The sequence below is a fragment of the Mastigoproctus giganteus genome, chromosome 13 (assembly GCF_048544385.1).
Source record: "Mastigoproctus giganteus isolate SK-2022 chromosome 13, ASM4854438v1, whole genome shotgun sequence".
NCBI lineage: Eukaryota > Metazoa > Arthropoda > Arachnida > Uropygi > Thelyphonidae > Mastigoproctus > Mastigoproctus giganteus.
This window is the reverse complement of record NC_143587.1, coordinates 39,419,568-39,440,716: the sequence shown is the minus strand read 5'-3', so window position 1 is coordinate 39,440,716 and position 21,149 is coordinate 39,419,568. Positions and strand designations below refer to the sequence as shown.

The 21,149-nt window shown below is 36.0% G+C and overlaps 1 protein-coding gene across 2 annotated transcripts in view; it reads left to right on the top strand.

Annotated features, from left to right (window-relative positions):
* Nucleotides 1–21,149, top strand: part of Ndae1 (Na[+]-driven anion exchanger 1) — a 490,785-nt gene that overhangs the window by 294,821 nt on the left and 174,815 nt on the right. For both annotated transcript variants that reach the window (XM_090387778.1, XM_090387777.1), the window contains exon 10: nucleotides 6,044–6,190. In XM_090387778.1, coding sequence (XP_090243904.1) covers nucleotides 6,044–6,190 — 147 coding nt within the window. The remainder of the gene's footprint in view (nucleotides 1–6,043; nucleotides 6,191–21,149) is intronic.

The following is a 21,149-nucleotide window of genomic DNA, read 5'->3' as shown; positions in this document are numbered from 1 at the left end:
TACGCTTCTTGATTAGACCAGGGTTCGAGCCCGTGACCACCAAATACGGAGGATGCGGAAAGGTCAGGGAATGACCACCGCATATCCTCGGAGAAATATGGCCTTAGTTGCTAATGCTCCTAAAAACCAAAATAACAAAATAACAACACCTACTGCATTGGTGTCCAAACTTTTCCCGTACAGGGACCATTTTCAAAAAAAAAAATTCGACGTTAGATTTCTTTATGCTGTTTTAGTTGACTTTCCGTGCGGGCCATAGGTTGTACACTGCTGTGAATCAACTGTGTGCCCCGTTCGAGAATTAGGAGAGTGATTTTCTTTTACCCCAAAAAATAATCATCTGTTCTTTCTGGGAAGTGCGTTATCAACATTTTTCCGTAAGTTTTCCCTGTCTCTGTTTACATGGTCACAGTACCTGAATATCCAAATGACACTGACATTTTGGACAGTTTCAAAAAAAAAAAAGAAAGAAAGAAAGAAAAGAATTCAAATTTAAGAACTAATGACAACATCGATAACGAGAGAAGGAAAACGAGGAGGATAAAGGTATTAAACCTTCTAAATATGAATTGTTGCCATTTGTTGAAAATGAAATTAGAAAATTGTCAATTACAGTTAAATGAAAGAGATGCAATTTGTGAATTTCGGGAATACCTAATTGAAAAGATGGTTTCGGAAGAATTGAAGCATTTTATGGAAGCTCTGAGTATGCCAATTTCATCAAGTCAGTGTGAACGAGGATTTTCACAAATGAATCTGATCGCCGGCCCAACAAGAGCTTTGTTGATGACAAAAACAGTTTCTTCACTACTGTTTCTTAAAATTTTAGGCCGCCACTGATCCGCTTCGATTCAGCAAATATGTCGATTTGTGGCTGCTTCAGACAACAACCGACACACAAAGAGGAAGAAAAGAAGTCGGCATGGGTTGTTGGATGAGAACTTAATAAAAATTTGAATATTCTTCAAAAAAACTTTATTACAGAATTATTTTTACTTATTATTTTTAGAGTCCGTTGTCTAACGAAGGACCCTTATAATGTCACTCGGTTGTCTGTCTGTCTGTCTGTCACAGCATTGTATCTCTGAAACACTCAGCCTAGTGACTCAAAATTTTCCATGGGTTTGTACATCATGTGAGCCAACATAATGCTATATTGATCGTTGTTGACAAAAATTTGTGTGAGAAATGGAGGGGTAAAATGTGGGGGAATAAAAAATGCCAACAACCTACAGCTTATTATACACTGTTGGAAAGAGCTCAACGAGTAGGTTTAAAACATAATTTTAAAATTAAAAATGGCGGCACCAGACAGGGAAATGTGACCAATTTTCTTGTCCCCCCCCCATTTCCGTCGCTAACGGAGCTAAAAATTTAAAAATCAGATTAGCTATGTGTTATTTGATGCTTATCAAGGGAAAACCATTGAAATCTATCATTTACTTTTTGTGTTAAAAAAAATTTATTGTACTTTGATAGCACGCTTCTTTGTACTAAGTAACTCTCCTTTTCTTGACAAAAAGATTGCTAAATAGTTAGTTAATAAATGGCCTCTGTAGCCGAGTGGTCAGGGCGGGAGTAGCACACGCTCCTTGAGTAGGCCAGGGTTCAAGCCCCCGACTGCTAAATACGGTCGATCTGCCAACCAACGTGGCAGATTATGGTCCATTTCCCTCAACATGAATTGTTGAGGAGGCTTCCATCCTGCAGTGGGTTGATAATGGCTGCAGTTTTTTTTTTTTTTTTTTTTTAAGTTAATAAATGACCTTTATAGGTCATTTATAAATTTTGTGACGAGAAGTATTTTTTTAAATTTTCGAAGCTGGAGTTGTCCCGGCAAGGAGATACTCAGAGAGCCAGTGTTGAGGCGTCAGTGGTGGGTAGGCACCTGCGCAGAGTCTTGCATGGCCCCCTCACCTGCCAGTCGCTTCTCCCACCCTTGTCATTCACAACAACCGGAAAGACTCAAATAGACAACGTTTTCATTAGTTCCTGAGTTTTGGGTCAAGCTGGGGTACTAGAAACTTTTTACAGTTACCATAAAGCTCTCTAATTGAGATATTACGCTAACGACCTTTAGTGACTACGACCCTTCATCCTGAGTGCCCGGAACTCAGTAGTTGACCGATTTATTTACTTATTTTACTCACATTTTACTTATTTTTTATATACTTGAATAATAAATTTATGCTTAATAAACTGTGCTAATGTACTAAATTTGTTGTTCTTAATCCAAATTACCACTAAAGTAACAATATCAGGGGGAAAAAAAAAATTTAGAGTGCTTTTCATGTCCTCTTAATTTTCAGTTTTTCCTGATAGCAAAGAATGAGTACCGGCACCTATTCTTTTACAAAAAAAAAAAAGCACTGTGTGTGTGTGTATATATATATAAATAATGTCTTAAAAGTTAGAATGTAATAACATAAAATAAATAAATATTAAGCTGTCATTAGAGGCAGCAAGATGCACATCCTCCATATGATGCCCAGATATAACTGATAATTCATATAAAAATAAAACATAAGGCCAGTAGTATAGCAAAAAACAGTAGAGCGAAAGTTAAAATAAATCAACAGGGAAGGGGAAGTAAAGGTAACAAGACAGAAACTGTAGCCGAAAGTAATACATATATATTATTGTATATATATGTATTTGAATAATGTTTGAATAGTTAAACTGAATCTTTCATAATAAAAATCTAAAGCAAACATCAGAGGCAGCAAAAAGCATATTCCACTACACGATGCAATGCTTGAAATATAAAAAATTAAATGATAATTAAATGAAAATATTGCCAGCAGCATGGCAAGACAGAAGAGCAAAAATAGACAAAATTAAACATAACGATCAAACCAACAGGGAGGGAAGAGAAGGATGACAAGAGTAAAATTATTGTAGCAGAAACTCTCCAGTATAATTTAGAAAATCTAAATGCAAAAATAAAATAATAATCAATTAAATTTTGAATACCAATTAAATAGAAATTTAATGGCGCCCCTTATGACGGGCACCAAGTCCAGATTTATGTGAAATTTCACCAACAGAGTTGTAAACGGACAACAATAAAATAAAACAAAAATACTGACCATTACGCCTCATCTCAACAGAGGACCACAAGGCCAATAATGGTCGGGGAATCACTGCATTTCGATTGCTAGACTGATCTTTCGATCGACTCTCCTTTGCGTTGATTTGTCTAGCAATCGAAATGCAGCAATTCTCTGACCATTATTGGCCTTGTGGTCGTCTGTTGAGATGGGGTGTAATGGTCAGTCTAATTTTGTTTTATTTTATTATAGTTGGTTTACATCTCTGTTGGTGATATTTCACAAATTTGGACTTGGTGCCCATCAGAGGGGGCACCATTAAATTTCTCTTTAATTGGCATTCAAAAATTTTAATTGATTATTATTTTACTTTTGCATTTAGATTTTCTAAATTATATTGGAGAGTTTCTGCTACAATATTTTTACTCTTGTTACCCTTCTCTTCCCTCCGTGTCGGTTTGATTGTTACATTTAATTTTGTCTATTTTCGCTCTTCTGTCTTGCCATGCTGCTGGCATTATTTTTATTTAATTATCATTCTAATTTTATATATACAGTCGATTTCAGTTATTTGGGAAATGACGGGACTAGTCCATTTTGGCTCGATTAAGTGGCTGCCCCAATTATCGAAGTTTCATGTAAAAAACTTAAAAATACAGTGGACCCCACTTTACAATTGGTTCACTGTACAATCAAATCACGTTACGATGAAGTCACAATCGTAAAGTACCATTCACTATGCAATGTGTAGTAGAGTTTTAGAAGGATTGAAATCAACTAAGTTGTCTTTGCCCCACTGGAGAATAACCTAGAGATCGGCATTTAAAGAATTGGTAGCAGATATTCAAGAAGTTGTAGCTGTTTCAGCAGGGCAAGGTTTCTCAAAATGGAAAGTGGAATGCAATGTGCTATCATCGGCAAAACTATGGATAGGATTTCCAGTCAATGGAAGAAGGTCTTTAATATACAAGAGGAAAAGAGTGGGGGTAAGAACTGAGCCTTGCGGGACACCAGCATTAGTGGAGAAATTAGAAGACAGAGAGCCATCTACCATCACCCTCAGTGAGCGATCAGAGAGAAAACTGGATAACCAAATACAAAAAAACAGTTGGCAAACCATAAGATGGAACCTTGTTTAGAAGACCTTTATGCCAAACACGATCGAAAGCCTTTGAGATGTCAAGAGCAGCTGCATGTGTTTCACCAAAGTTTTCCATTGAACTTATCCATAAATGGGTAACATAAGCCAGAATATCACCAGTGGATCAACACTGATGGAATCCATACTGGCGATCATTGATCAGACGGAAGGTTTCTAGGTAGCTTAAGAGTTGGCTGTTAATTGATTTCTCCATTACTTTAGAAAGAGTAGAAGTAATTGCAATGGGATGATAATTGGATGGGAGGGATTTGTCACCCTTTTTAGGAACTGGCTGGATATGAGCAAATTTCCAAGTAGAAGGAAAAACACCTTTGGAATAAGAAAGTGAAAAAAGGCGGCAAAGAATAGGAGTAAGTTCAGGGGCACAGGTTTTGAGAACAAGCGGAGAAATACCATCGACCTGGAGCTTTCTTAGCATCAATATTAGTCACAATCCTTCTGATGGAAGATCCCAGGAGGCATTGAATGTAGTGTGTTGGGAATGGTGGGAGGTGTTTTACCAAGATCATTAGTACATGAGTTGGAAGAAAAATGGGATGCCAGCAGGTCAGCTTTATCCTTGGCTGAAGTGAACCAAGACCAGAACCATCTGGTCTTGACAGAGGTGGGAGCAGAGATGGACAAAAGTTGCGGCCAATAGCTTTGGCAAGAGACCAGAATGCTCGGCTACCATTAGGGCAAGAAGCAAGTGTTCTACTCTTAGCCTGTTTAAAAATCTAGTTTGGACTGATTAATAACTGCTTTACAGTTGTTGCGAGATTTGGTGTAGGCAGAAAATGAAACCGGAGAATTGGAAACAAGCCAATTACAATATGCAACGTTCTTCACTTGAACAGCCTTAGCACATTTATTGGAAAACCAAGGTTTAGATAAAGGACGAGATTTTAAAGTGGAGTGTGGAATAAAGGATTCCATTCCTACAAGAATAGTTTCACTGACACGATCTGAGCAAACGTTGACATCAGAAGTTTTGAAACAGTAATCCAAGGAAAAGAAGAAAAGAAATCTCGCACGTCATCCCATTTTGCATTCTTGTAATTCCAAACAACACGAGATTGGGAATAGTCACGAGATAAAGGCTCCATTTGAGAAGAGACAATCACCATACTTTACATATGGGATATTTAGCTGCCTTGCTGTTGCAAATACACGGATTCTGCCTTCTGATATGTTACTCTCCACAGATCTTCCCATGATTTTAGTGACAATATCCTCAACTGTTGCTGGAAGGATTTGCATCGTCCTCCTGCCTGCATTCCCAAACTTTGTTTCTCCAAGCTGTGAATCATTTTTCTTATACGATGTTGTGTCTTCAGACTTCTTTCAGCAACTTGAATTAGTAGAATTAGTACATCATACTAGATTTTTCAAAAATATGTAAAACTGTTTCAATTTATGAAGCGATTCATGTGCAGCAATCTCTGGGTGACAGTGATGAAGACAGGGGAGTTAACTTCAATTACGTGTTTTAGCATTTTTCTGGAGACTATCCTGTTCTAATTTGCATATGGTTTTGCGTACAAAGTCTGTTTTCTTCTAAATAAATACACTGACAAACAGAATATATAAATGCATGTATGTTCCATTGAAAATCTGCATGAAATAATAAAGACCATGGATTTTGCCACCCAATCAGCTAGACTCTTTATCCTTGAAAATTTTTCACTCCTGTCTCAAAATTGAGTAATTACTTATTTTTTCTCTTTTAACCTTATTTACTCCTCTACCAAAAATGCTTGATGATGCAGTTGTTGTTGTTGTAAGGGAATTGGTATTTTTATTTTCATAAAATAGTAATAATAATCATATTGTATGTTTCTTTCATACACAGGTATTTCATGATGTTGCCTATAAAGCCAAAAATAGGCAAGATCTTTTGGCTGGTGTTGATGAGTTTCTAGATGCAGTAACTGTGCTTCCACCGGGTGCCTGGGATCCAAGTATTCGAATTGAACCACCTCAGCAGCTTCCATCCCAAGTAGGTTAACTATCTATATGTGATTTAACCCAGAGGTTCCCAAACATTTATACCTTATGCTCCCTTTAAAATATTTCAGAAATTTCACACCCCTAAAATATTTTATAAATTTTATGCCTCCTCATGTTCTATCACATGTGCAAATAAAGATTTGATTTTAGATAGTAGACTAGTATTAGGACCATTAATAAAATGGATAGAATTGCTTAAAAAAAAAAAAAAATATATATATATATATATATATATATATATATATATAATAAAGAATAATTGAATTAAGAAGCTAATTAATCATGGAGGATGGAATGAGACTGTACAAAAAGGAAGATAACATTGATTATGGATCAGGGACACTGCATTAGCAAAACGTACCCTACAGCCATAATGTGTGTGTGTGTGTGTGTGTGTGTGTGTATATATTATAATTATATTTGAATAATGTTTGAAATAATTGAAAACTGAATCTTACATAAAAAAAGGGGTAAAGCATACATCAGAGGCAGCAAAAAGCATTTTCCTCTACATGATGCTTGAGATATAAACTTAAGTGAGAATAATGATTAAAAAATATAAAACAAATAAAAATGTCAGCAGCATGGCAAGACAGAAGAGCGAAAATTGTGAAATTATACATAACAATCAAACCAACAAATTTATGTGAAATATCACGAGCAGAGATGTGAACAACTACAATAAAATAAAACAGAAACAGAAAGACTGACCAATATCCCCCATCTCAATAGAGGACCACAAGGCCAATAATGATCAGGGAATCATTGCATTTTGATCACTAGACAAATCGCTGCAAAGGCAAATCGATCGAAAGATCATTCCACCCTCTGATCCCCAGATCGAACCGCCAATGCAGAGGACTTGAATAGCAGTGGTCCTGATGCAGCGAAAATTAAAAATGGGACAGATACAAGCACTCAAATGCAAAGCCACACCACTGATAAAAGTAATCTTAACCAGATTATATAGGCAAAACATGAACTACGGATGGCAGCACAGGCGCAGCGTTATCAAATCAGTCCACTACTGTCATGTGATATACTTATAATTGAATAATGTTTGAAATAATTGAAAACTGAATCTTACATAAAAAAGGAGTAAAGCATACATCAGAGGCAGCAAAAAAGCATTTTCCTCTACATGACGCTTGAGATATAAACTTAAGTGAGAATAATGATTAAAAAATTAAAATATATAATATAAATAAAAATGCCAGCAGCATGGCAAGACAGTAGAGACAGAATATATAATATATATTTGTCATATTTATTATATATTATAATAAATATGACAAATAAAAATAAAGAATATGGCAGTTCGAAACACAAGGAAATCAAAAGGCAAAAAAAAAAGGAAGATAGCCGAAAAATGAGCAAAATGTAGAAACCTTTAAAATAAAAATTATATTAAAAGAAAGTAACGGCAGCCTACACAATATATATGTATATGAAATCATGCGTATTAAACATGTAATTTCATTTGATGGATAAAAATAAATAAGCAAGGTATGGCAGATGCACCAAAATGTGCAAAGCATGCAAAGGTTTATATAAGTATGTAAGAATTGATAAGTCTGATAAAGTTTGCACAGATGTAAGTGAAAGATACACAAGGTGCCAAGTACTAGAAGGGTGAAGAGAGCAGAAAAAAGTATTCTAGCTTTGTGACAGGAGAAAGAATGTGAATATCCTATAAGTTATGATGAATTAAGAGAATTATAGGCTGAATTGCAAAGCCAATTAGAGGTGAGGGAACTGCAAAGTAAAATGATTAATACCAAATGATAAAACGAATAAAATAAAAGGTGGGATAGCTTTCATCAGATATAGGTGGACAAATTTAGTTAAGTTGAATACAGGGATAGCAAAATTGCAAAAATCTGATGTAAGCTAAAGTAAATATTGATACCTGGTCAGGTATTTCATCACTGGACTACACCTGACCATGTATCAGAAACTGCATTTCTATACTTGTCCACAATAGTGGAAAAGAGGCAAAATAAAGCAAAAAGAATAAAATTAGTACATTCTCTTACAGTATGGACAAGTAGTCCCAATTTAATGTCAATGATATAAAAATTAAGGTAAAAATAAGGATAAAGCTAAAATAAAATATAAGCATTTTCAGAGTAGGAAAAGAGGGTTTTTTTTTTTTTTTTTTTAATTTTATGTGGGTTTTAAGTAAATTTTGGGGGGGGGGGATTAATATTGGAATTTTGTGGAAATTAGATGAATTAGAATTTAGAACAAGCATATGGTATAGGGAACCATATTAAATTGAGGTTGGGTAGGGATCAAAGGAGTAATTAAATAAAGACGAAAATAGCGATAGAATGAGGATAGTTCGAACGTTCGTATTACACTAATAGTAAGGTGCCTCTTTTTTTTTTTTTTTTTTTTTTTTTTTTGATTTGGTAGTTGTTGGCGCATCGGCTTCTGTGGCCATATTGCACCTCCCAAGGTTTTTGCAGTACTTTGATCCAAGCCCGAGGCGGGAATCGAACCCGCGACCTTTGGGTTGCCGGGCAGGTACTTTACCCACTCGGCTAGCCCGGTCGGCGAAGGTGCCTCCGTAGCCAGGTGGGAAGGAGCAGCAGTGCGTAGCACACGCTTCTTGATTAGACTGGAATTCGAACCCGTCACCACCAAATACGGAGGATGCAGAAAGGTCAGGGAATGACCACCGCATATCCCGGAGCAATATGGCCTTAGTTGCTAATGCTCCTAAAAACCAAATAACAACAACACTAATAGGTTTACGAACTTGAAAAAGGTAGAAGTAGAAAGATAGAGAGTATAGAAAAAGATAGTGAATGTACAGGGCTAGCTGGGGTTGTAAAGCCCAACCTTTTAGTAAGGGCCCTGCTTTTGTAAGTGTTGGTAAATAAGGAAGACTAATACCAAATGCTTGTACTGCAGGGAAAATGAAAACGAAAAATCATGTAAGTCAAAACTGGCCTAAAAACAAGCCGAAACTGAAAGTATAATGAATGTATAGAGAATAGTAACGATACCTGGAAATTTCAAGTAATACATAGTGGAAGGAAGAAGGCGCACACTAAATATAGCGTATAATCATAGTAAATAAAGTGAAAATTTACCGATTAGGAGCATTTTCTCCTAATTGGTAAAATGGCAAATAATTGCATAAAAAAAAAAAAATTTTTTATATATATATATATATATATGTGTGTGTGTGTGTGTGTCACAAATGAAAGTAAAATAAATATAGATGGAGAAGTTATTATTCACAAAATGCCAAGCCTAGCTGAAGAGAAAAAAGAGAGAAAGAATGTTAAGAACCTATAAAAAAAAAAAAAAAAAAAAAAAACATTAAGTAGAATTAAGTCTGAATTAAAGCCGAATTAACAGGCTAATCATATGTACAAAAGCTGAAAGAAAAAGAGGGGAAGGTAATAGTGATAAAAAATAAAAATTAAAGAATTAAAAATTTTAAAAATTATAAAAATATTAAAAAATTAAAAATTGGTACAGAGATCAGGTATTTCTTCAGGGGGCTACACCTGATAATGTACCAAACACTGTGTTTCTATGCAAACTCATGCTGATGGAGAAGCTATTAAAATGAAATAGATTAAAAAAAAAAAAATTTTTTTTTAATTTTTTTTTTTTAATTTTTTAAAAATGAAATAGATGTATTTCATTTTAATAGCTTCTCCATCAGCATGAGTTTGCATAGAAATAGTGTTTGGTACATGATCAGGTGTAGCCCCCTGATGAAATACCTGATCTATGTACCAATTTTTAATTTTTTAATATTTTTATAATTTTTAAAATTTTTAATTCTTTAATTTTTATTTTTGAATTTTATAATTTTTATCACTACTACCCGCCCCTCTTTTTCTTTCAGATTTTGTACATATGATTAGCCTGTTAATTCGGCTTTAATTCAGACTTAATTCTACTTAATGATTTTTTTTTTTTTTTTTTTTTTTTTTTATAGGTTCTTAACATTCTTTCTCTTTTTTCTCTTCAACTAGGCTTGGCATTTTGTGATTAATAACTTCTCCATCTATATTTATTTTTATTTTATTTTACTTTCATTTGTGACACTTATTTACATACATGTATCCTGTTTTGCTGCTTGGCGCATTCAGGTACACATTCTGTTTTTCCTATTTTTTTTTTTTTTTTTCCCCATCCACTTCATTTTTTTTCTTCCACTTCTTCGTTTTCATATATATATATATATATATATATATATATACACACCTAAACCTCTTTTTATGCAAATTTTTTTTAAGTGATTTTATTCACTTTTACGCGACCAACCTACAGTCTAATTTAGGAAAAAATCCGTAATTCGAGAAAATTTCGATAATTTTGTAGAATTGCATTCTCATTTCAATTAAGAAAATTCTAAATTCCCCGAATTACATAACTGACTGTGCATAAACAAGAAAAACAGCAGTTGTTTGCAGTTTGAATTTGGTTTCTTGTATCAACTTAGAAAATTCTTACGAATTTCATTTATTGGGAATTCCCCGAATTACATAATTGACTGCGCATAAAAAAGCAGTTCTTAGCAGTTTGAATTTGGTGTTTGAGTGAACAACACAGTTACCGCATTTTTTAAGTGAAATCAAAATAAAAATTGCATTATAAAATTAATAATTTTGCCAAGAAATAATAAATAGTAAGTTACATTGTATGTAATTTTGAAACTTTCATTTCATTAACCGAAGATTTTAATCCAGCCCTCCCATGATGTTGCCGATAACCAAAAAAAATAAGGAAAGCCGTTTCCTTGGATATAAAAATTCAAGTTTTAGATCGTCTTCAAACTGTAGAAGGTGCGGCGGCTGCGGGTAAGCATTTTGGAGTCCATGAATCAACCATCAGGTCTATAAAGAAAAATTAAGAGGCTATTAGAAAAGCGGTATGTTCTGGTACAAAATCAAGTGCGAAATTATCATCATACACAAGAGATGTTGTTCTAGAAAAGTCCGAAAAAGTTTTAGTGATGTGGACAGAAGATAATGTACAAAAAAGAATGCCAGTTGACGGAAATTCCATCAAGCAATCAGCATTGAGATTTTAGGAACAGATTAAAAAACTGCAGCCAGATATTTCATCTCAATCGAGAAAAAAATATGAATTTCATTCAAGCAAAGGTTGGCTGGCTAAGTTTATTAAAAGACATGCTCTTCATTATATAAAAATTAAAGGTGAAACGGCTTCTGCTGATGAAACAGCTGCTAAAGCATTTCCACAAAAACTTGCTAAAATAATTGAAAATGGAGGTTACAATCATGAACAAGTTTGGAATATGGCAAAACTGGCCTTTTCTGGAAAAAAATGCCAAACAGTACTTGCATATCAAAAATGCAAAAAACTGTTGGTGGATTCAAAGCAGCAAAGGACCACATAACACTTCTATTTTGTTCGAATGCTTTAGGAGATTGGATGTTAAAACTACTGCTCATAAATCGATCATTAAGACCACGGCCAATGAAAGGCGTAAATTTTCAAAAATTGCCAGTTCATTGGATGGCCAACAAAAAAGCTTGGGTGACCATTGATATTTTCACTGAGTGGTTCCACAAACATTTTGTGCCAGAAGTTAGACGCTATTTGAATGACAAGTGTCTCAAATTTAAAGTGTTTTGATTCTTGATAATGTATCCGGTCATCCTGCCATAGAACACCCAAATGTGAAATTTTGTTTTCTGCCACCCAATACCACATCATTGCTACAACCTCTAGATCAGGGTATAATCGCGACTTTTAAAACATTATGTCAGACGAACATTTCAGTTCGTTTTGAACAACCTAAATGATGATGAAACACTGTCAGTTATAGATATGTGGAAAAAAATTTTCAATTGTGGATTGTATTGATCAGGTTCGATTTTTGTTATCTGAATTGAGACCAGAAACTATGAATGCATACTGGAATGCTATTTGGCCCGCACATGTTAAAGAGAATGCTCCTGTTCCCATCAATCATACTCAAGAATTCCCCAATATAATAAGTTTGGCATGTGAAATTGGCGAAGAAGGATTCGATGATCTTACGTCGGCAGATATCGAAGAATTGTTAATTGATAAACCTCTTAGCGAAGACGAAATAGTGGAGATTGTTTCTGAGACTCCTGAAAGCGAAGAAGTTAATGATAATGATGAAGATAATCCTACTTTTACTGCTGATAAATTAAAGGTCTTAAACTGGCCAGTAATTTAGGCAATTATTTTGCCCGACATGATTCAAATGAAGAACGCGCTGGGAAGTTTTCACATGAGTTTAAGTAGTAGTAGTGGCATGTGATGCAAGAAAGCAAGTGTATGAGCTTATGCAGCATCAGCCAAAAAAAAAAAAAAAAAAACACACACACCATTCCCTCCAAATGCCTGTCCAGTTCCTCCTTAAATTTATTTAACCTATCAACTTCCACAATGACAGATGGAAGTTTGTTCCAGCAATTAACCACCCGTTGGCTAAAGGCAAATTTCCGCACATCTACTCTATATCTGTCTTTTCTTAATTTGAATTTATGATGCCCCCTTAGGTTCGTAATCTGAACAAGCGGAAGGATCCCATCAGAATTCAGTGTGCTCAACCCATTCAAGGCCTTATACACCTCAATCAGATCACCGTGCAGGTGCCTAGTCTCCAGCCACTGCAGTTTGCAGAACTTAAGCCTCTTTTGGTAAGAGGATCCCTTCATTCCCCACACCAATCTCTGTACACGCTCAAACAAATCTACATCCTTCCTAAAATGAGGCCTCCAGACCTGTACGCAGTACTCAAGGCGTGGCCTTATACATTGCCTTATACAATCACCTCCTTTTCCTTGCTAGCAAAATTCCTGTATATCATTGAGAAAATCCCATGACCTGCCCTGGCAGCCTGTCTGCATTGCTCAGAAAACTTCATATCTGACAGCACAATTACTCCCAGGTCTTTCATTTTCTACCACCTTAAGTGTAGTACCACACAGTTGGTACGTGTGCCTCTGTAGTCAGGTGGGAAGGAGCAGTAGTGCGTAGCACACGCTTCTTGATTAGACCGGGGTTCGAGCCTGTCACCACCAAATACGGAGGATGCGGAAAGGTCAGGGAATGACCACCACATATCCTGGAGCAATATGGCCTTAGTTGCTAAAGCTCCTAAAAACCAAATAACAAACAACAGTTGGTACGTTTCTCTTGGGTTACTTCTACCCATAGCCCATCACCACCAAATAAGGAGGATGCGGAAAGGTCAGAGAATGACCACCGCATATCCCGGAGCAATATGGCCTTAGTTGCTAATGCTCCTAAAAACCAAAATAACATAACATAACTTCTACCCATGTGCAGTACTTTGCATTTGTCAAGGTTAAACTTCATTAGCCACTTCTTAGCCCATCTGCCCAAATTTTCTAGATCCTGTTGCAGTAGCACACTGCCATTACTGTCATTAAAAACCCTGCCAACCTTTGTATCATCTGCAAACTTCGACACTAAGCCTGATATACCTTCATCAGTATCATTAATAAATATACAAAACAACAGTGGACCCAACACCGAACCCTGTGGGACTCCACTAATAACATTAGTCCACGAAGAGCAGTGTCCATTGATTACCACTCTCTGTCTTCTCCCACTCAACCACCCTTTTATCCATGTAGCAACTTACTATTAATACCATTCTGCTCCAGTTTGTACAATAGCTTTCCATGAGCAACAGTGTCAAAAGCTTTCCTGAAATCCAAATATATGATATCAAAATTATTTTTTGCAAACTGTTCCTTTGTAACCACATCATAATATCCTATCAAATTTATCAGACAAGACTTTCCCTTAACAAACCCATGCGGTGTCTGAATTATTGCTGCAGTCTTGTCTAGATGATCCTGCAATGCATCTTTAACCTGTGACTCCATTATTTTACCCAGAACAGAAATTAAACTAACTGGTCTGTAATTACTCGTGTCACCTTTCGATCCCCCGTTGTGAATTGGAGATACATTTGCACATCTCCATTCTGTGGGGCCCTCCCCTGAGTCCAAGGATGCTCTTGTAATTATGGCTAAGGGTTTGCTTAGTTGCTTTGCCGCCTCCTTTAATGTAACTGGATAGATCCCATCCACCCCAGGTGCCTTTCTTATGTTTAACTTCAACAATTTCTCCTCCACTTTGCTCTCAGTTATTACAAAATCATTAAGCACCCTTCTACAATTTGATAAACCTTCTGCCATTTTCAAACTTTAATAACTCCTCATGTGCGAATGTAGATGCAAAATACTCATTCAGTTTGTTTGCTATCTGAGCAGGATCATCAACAGTCGAACCATCAATATCAAGTGGACCAATCAGATTCATCCCCTTCCTTTTAGAGTTTATATAAGTAAAGAAATCCTTGCTGTTTTTCTTAGCATCCTTTGCCAAAGATTTCTCGTAATCTTTCTTTGCCTGCCTAACCTCCTTTGTGACCTGATTACAGACTAGCTTATATCTGCCATAGGTTACTGAGTCGCTTGATAATTTATATGCATCCCATGCATTTTTCTTCTCTGTCATGAGTCTCATTAATTCATTTGATAACCAATTAGGCCTAAACCTTGAACAGTATTTCTTAATAGGTATGAAAGTTTTAGTAGCTTCCACGATTAATTCCTTGAATGCTTCCCACTTAGAATTTAATGTTGGTAACATCGTCAGTTGATCCCACTGTACAGAATTTAATGTCTTCATACAGAGAATTATATCGCGACTTATCTAAAGTATCAACACAGCGATTAATAATTGAGTTCATGCCTAAAACTACTGAAACAACCAGTGGTACTTTTGTTCAAGACACAACAAGAAGAATTCCACAAATTGAGGCAGAAGTCAATGACGATAATACCCTATCTAGTAGTTCTAGTGATATTACAGTCTCATGAAAATTTTAAAGTTATTAAAATTCATTATGTATGTGTGTTCTCCATGAAATGTAAATAAAAATCTTATGATCCTAACGAATTTAATGTTTGTTTTTTTTTTTTTTTTTTTTTTCATTATTTTGCTTATATTTCAGGTTTGGAACCAATCTTCACTTTTTCTATGAAGTCAGTAGTTCTTTTTACGTGTAATTTTTAGGAACATATCTATCGTGTAAAACGAGGTTTAGGTATATATATATATTTTAGTAGTCGTGAAAGGCAATGTGCTGACATTATTGCTTATTTATTTCTATCCATCAACTGAAATTACATGTTTAATGCACATGATTTTATATATATTTATTTATTGTGTAGGCTTCTGTTACTTTCTTTTGAATAGGCTGGCGACCTCTGGTGTAAGAAATCGGGAAGGTTTTAAAATTAAATAAATTAATTAATTATGTTGGGCTAGTTACCCCATGTGTTACAGGTTGGAGATGTATTCAATTAATTTACGTAAATTAAATAAATAAATTAATTAAATAAAATAAGTTAAGTTAAATTAGCAAAATAGTTAATTAAAATTAATTTGACAAATTTTTGTTATGAATTGAAAGGGGGTTAGTGGTAGGGATAAACGACTGAAGGAATGAGTCACAGGATAGAAAGGAATAAATGGCTAGCAAAGTAGTGGTATATAGTCACTGAACTTTGTATAGGCGAGGAAAGTGTTTTCAAGCAGAAAAGGAGCATCTCGGGTATTGCATTCGGTAAACTAATGGCTCACAAGAAATAAAAAATATAGGGGGTAGCATAAATTAGCGAAATAGTTAATTAAAATTAATTTAATTCAAAAAAGCTATTAGCCATCAACAAAAAACTAAAACTTAGTATTAATAATTATAGTTTTCCATACATATACTGCATACCAAAGTTCCATAAGAATCCAATAGGCTTCAGATTCATTGCTTCATGCAAGAACAGTTATGCATACAAACCGAGGAAAACCTTAGAGCAACTACTGAAACCTATCATTAATACCTTGCCTGATAGCAAGATAATCAACAACAATATCCCCATTATAAATTCCTTACGTAGTAACAACATATCCCATATACAAACCTTTGAATTCAATAGCCTATTTACAAGTATAGATCAAACCAATTTGAAGCTTGTCTTAAACAAACTGTATGATAGATACAAACATAGAATACTCTGCAAACTTATATATTGGAATAATCTACTCAACTTGTGCATCTCCAACAACTACATTTTCGACGGAAAAACAGTTTACCAACAAACCATAGGTACCCCTATGGGCAGCCCAGCAAGCTGTATCATTGCCAATCTATACTTATACTGGTACGAAACATCACTACCTCCTGATATCTTCATATTCAGATATATTGATTACTTATTCGTAGCAAATTGCCCTAACTTCGTACAAAACCTTGCCAATATATACCCGACTGAACTCACACTAGAAAAAACAAATGATAATAACAAAGCTGCTAACCAACTGGATCTGGATATAGACCTCAACAACCCCCACCCCATTGTCAATATATATAAAAAGCGAGACACCTTTTACTTTAATATATTCAGCTTCACGCACTGGAATTCGAATATTTCCAAAAAAGTGCATGCCAACATCATCTTATCATAAATCATCAGAATAGCCACGATATGCAATAACAAACAACTGATAGTGAGCAACATCAGTTGCTCACTTTACAGCAAACTTCTAAACAACCAGCTTCCGGCAGCCTACTTATATTACAACATCAAAAAAGCTTTCAGTATAATCAAATATAAAAAATTGATCAACTGTACCATTACCATTGGTATCGATAACATCATGGCAAGCTGATATTCCATTACTGCTAGGCTTGTACATATGTATAGTCAATACTCCCAGCCTCTTTGGAGTTACAAGTAGAAAACTTATACCCCCCCCCATTGGCTATTTATAGGAGTATTCTTTTACCATTTATATTATTTTATTTATCTACTTTTTATTTTTTATCTTCATATACCATACAAAAACACCTGAAGAATGCTCACAGAACTATGTTCAGGGTTCTACTATAGGAATGGGTATAGCAACCCCGAACTGCCCTAGCACCAGCTTTTTGCCTTCTTCAGTACTCTTTATGCTTTCCTACCCCCTATATTTTTATTTCTCGTGAGCCATTAGTTTACTGAACGCAATACTCAAGATGCTCCTTTTCTGCTATAAAACACTTTCCTCGCCTATACTGCCCTAAGTTCAGCGACTCTATACCGCTACTTTGCTAGCCATTTATTCCTTCCTATCCTGTGACGCATTCCTTCAGTCGGAGGTGCCTCCGTAGCCAGGTGGAAAGGAGCAGCAGTGCGTAGCACACGCTTCTTGATTAGACCGGGGTTCGAGCCCGTCACTACCAAATATGGAGGATGCGCAAAGGTCGGGGAATGACCACCGCATATCCCGGAGCAATATGGCCTTAGTTGCTAATGCTCCTAAAAACCAAATAACAACAACATACTCTCAATTTTGATATCCCAATGCTTATGTCACACCAAACTGACTCGACACTGCACTGTCCAGCGATGTCGACTGCCTTCACTTCCTTGGATTTTATGTGTTTCTTAACTAATAGCATAACCCCTCCTCCCTTCCTATCCTGTCTATCCTTTCTGTAGACGTTGTGCTCCCTAAATTCCAGTTCTGCATTCCTTATATCTGTGTGACACCATGTCTCTGATATCCCAACAATATCTGCCTTTGATGCTTTGAGCAATACCTCAAATTCATCAAATTTATTTACCATACTCCTAGCATTGGTGTACACGCAAGTATACACGCAACTGTTCTTTTTCTTAGCTACCCTAACACAACCCACGTGTTTACTTGTTCCGCAATGACTCCCAGCAGTCTCTGAAATCCCGTGCATCTTGGTTTCCACGCTGGTGCTCATTCCAATAGAAGCAGTGCAAGAATCACTTTCACCTCTGCCAGCGGCTACTGTTAATCTATTATTCCGTGTATCCCCCCAAGCTAGCAGTTTTCCGACCCACCTAACACTGCTTCGATAGCATCAGCAAATATTCTTGCACATTTCTATTTATAAGTATCCCATCTCTGTAGAAGCAGTCTCTCCTGTTAACAAGTACAGACCAGGCTGAAAAAAATTCTACCCCTTGAGCCTTGCACAATCTTTCCAGGGCCGTATTGATTGACCAGGTTCTCATCATATACTCCCTCCTATTGTGTCTGGGCAGAATTGCAGACACTTTCAAATTCAACCCTAATTCACGGGTTTTTTTCAACAGTGACCTGTACTTGTTAAGAAACTTTACCGTTCTCCTACTCTTAATATCATTAGTGCCAATACAACTATATCACCTTTTGTGCCCTTAAAAGATGATATCTGCTCTACAACATCATCAACCTTTGCCCCTGGCAGACATAGCCTGTTCCTGTTCCACCTATCCTTTTTACAAAGCATGTTCCCCATTTCCCTGACAATAGAGTCACCAACAACTACTAGTTCCTGTGGGACCAGCGCATTTTGCCTTGGGGGTTGCCGATGTGTTGCGTGATGACCAAGTGCTAGCTCTCGCGTTGATGTGGGCAGCTGAGAACTTGATGGGCCCCTCACTTTAGATCCTTCCAGGGCATCCACCCTGTCCTTCAAGCTCTCATATAGTCCCACAAGAACGCTGAGTTGTCGCCTGCTTTCGTTACACTTCTTGCATCACGCACACACAAAGACATTCCCCATGGCAATATCATGTCCTGTACACAATTGCTCTGCAAACATCATGCAAGCAGTGCATTTTAACAGGCTGTGATTCAGAGGGGAAATGCCCCCCCCCTCAGTTCTCTTCTGAGCCACGGCACTCCCATTAGCTTGAGCCTTTTGCTTTGCTGCTCTGGTCTGAGTCATGATTTTGGTTAATTTCAATAAAATTTCAATTTCAGTACAAAATTATAACCTTAAACTTGTATCCCAACATAGTTATAACGCTATATATATTTTTCAGTATCAAATATTATCTACAAGTTCCATTTATATAACTTCTGTATCAAGTTATGTATTAATTAATTATGTTACATTTGTAATCTAAGTCGTTATATGTATTTAGTTAAAAGTACAATTTAATTTAATTGATAACGAAGTTTAACAAAATTAATAGTTTTTGCTGATTAATTGACAATATTATATTATATACTATACTAATGCTATCTAGTTCGAGATATAACGTATCGTATAACGATGGCGCAATATAAGAATGGTAAATCTACGGACAGTTAAGTGTTAATTAACTTCCAAGTCTCGCTGTCTAAATTCAGAATAAACCAACGATCCTGACTAGGTCTATAAGCTACTTATAGAAAATAATTTGATGTATCAATTGATCAATAGAGCGGCTAAATATGGCTAAAAAACTTCTCGTTAAACGGAGCTGCAACTTGTAACATGTGGATATGATACCCTTACCGATACTTTTATGCAATTACAAGGCCGAGTAAAGAATAAATACACCAGATTAATCAGAAAATCACAAAATAATGCTATACTACTAAATTTAAATCAAAAGTTTTAGAAAAACAATTTCCAATTAATAAATAAGAAAATCCACTTAGCGGCTTTGAACACGTCTGGCTCTCAAATTATTGGAGGTGCCGGGCATCGATCCCAGTATCTTTCACATGCTAAGTAAGTGCTCTACCATCTGAGCTATGCCCCCTTCTTCATCGATTGTGCAAATTGTTAATATGAAAAAAATGCCTTATCAACTTAAGACAACTGTTTGTTTAATAGTTAACACCTTCCTGTGGTTCTATCTATGAAATGAATGTTGAACTATTCTCTTTTGTAGTACAAAACTGGCCCGTTCTGTAAAATAAAACTATTTGGAATTTTTAAATTTTACCACCTTTGTGCACTCCTAGGAAGATATATCATCAATATGAAGCCACTTTCAGCCCGATCAGTTAAGCCTATCGTTCACAGTGACCGTCTCAATAAAACGACTTCTGTATCGATATATAGATAAGTCGATAAGGAATGTGGCAAAGGTAGAGGAAGTAGTCTAATGAATCTGAAATTCGAAAATATGAATAAAACAACTGTAAAATAATATGTTAAATGTACTTAATGCTTGAAATTCGATGATTTTAATGTCTTCTTCAAGGGCCAGCCGTCAAAACGAAGGGAAATGCAGCAAGAAGTCAGTCCTCTTTATCTAACATGAAATATACGTAGCACATGGTAGATACGAAGAAACCAAGTTATATAGATTGAGTGTATGCAGAAGCCAGGTTAAGGGCGGCGGTAAATATATGGAATGCTGATGTATATTTCATGGCTGGCCCGACAGAGGCAGAGATAGGAAAAAATAATAAATGCAAGAAGGTAAAATAAAATAAGGAGTCTAAGCAGGGGGTCAAAGATGCTACTTACTGTCGTACCATGCTAGAGTCGGAGTGTGGACCATATGGCATAGACCATCACACTGTGTTGGAAATGGAGTACTGGCTCTTGATAGAATAAATATATAGTATGTTTTAGCAACCTCAGGCATTGGAATGCAGTGTCGAACAAGATTAAGATTGCTAGGTGTGATTGTGAAGATCAGCATTAAACACAATGAAGCAGTACATCTCCAGAGGCGCTTCCATATCCAGGTGGGCTGGAGCAGTAGTGTGTAGCACACGCTTCTTGATTAGACCGGGATTTGAGCCCGTGACCACCAAATACGGAGGATGTGGAAAGGTCAGGGAATGACCACCGCATGTTCCCAGAGCAATATGGCCTTAGTTGCTAATGCTCCTAAAAACCAAATAACAAACAAACAAACATCTCTGGAGGGCAAAGAAAAGATAGCTGACAGAGTAGCGTAATGTAGGTGCTGAACTTTGTATAAGGCAAATTAAAGCAGAAAAATAGCACTTTGATATTGCATTTGTAAAACTAATGGTGCACAAGAAATAATATATAGAGTACTATGTCAGTGGAAAGTAATCCGAGGAAGAGGGAATGTAGGTGTGCTAGAAACAGTCTAGGTTAGCACCTCAGGTCTATAATC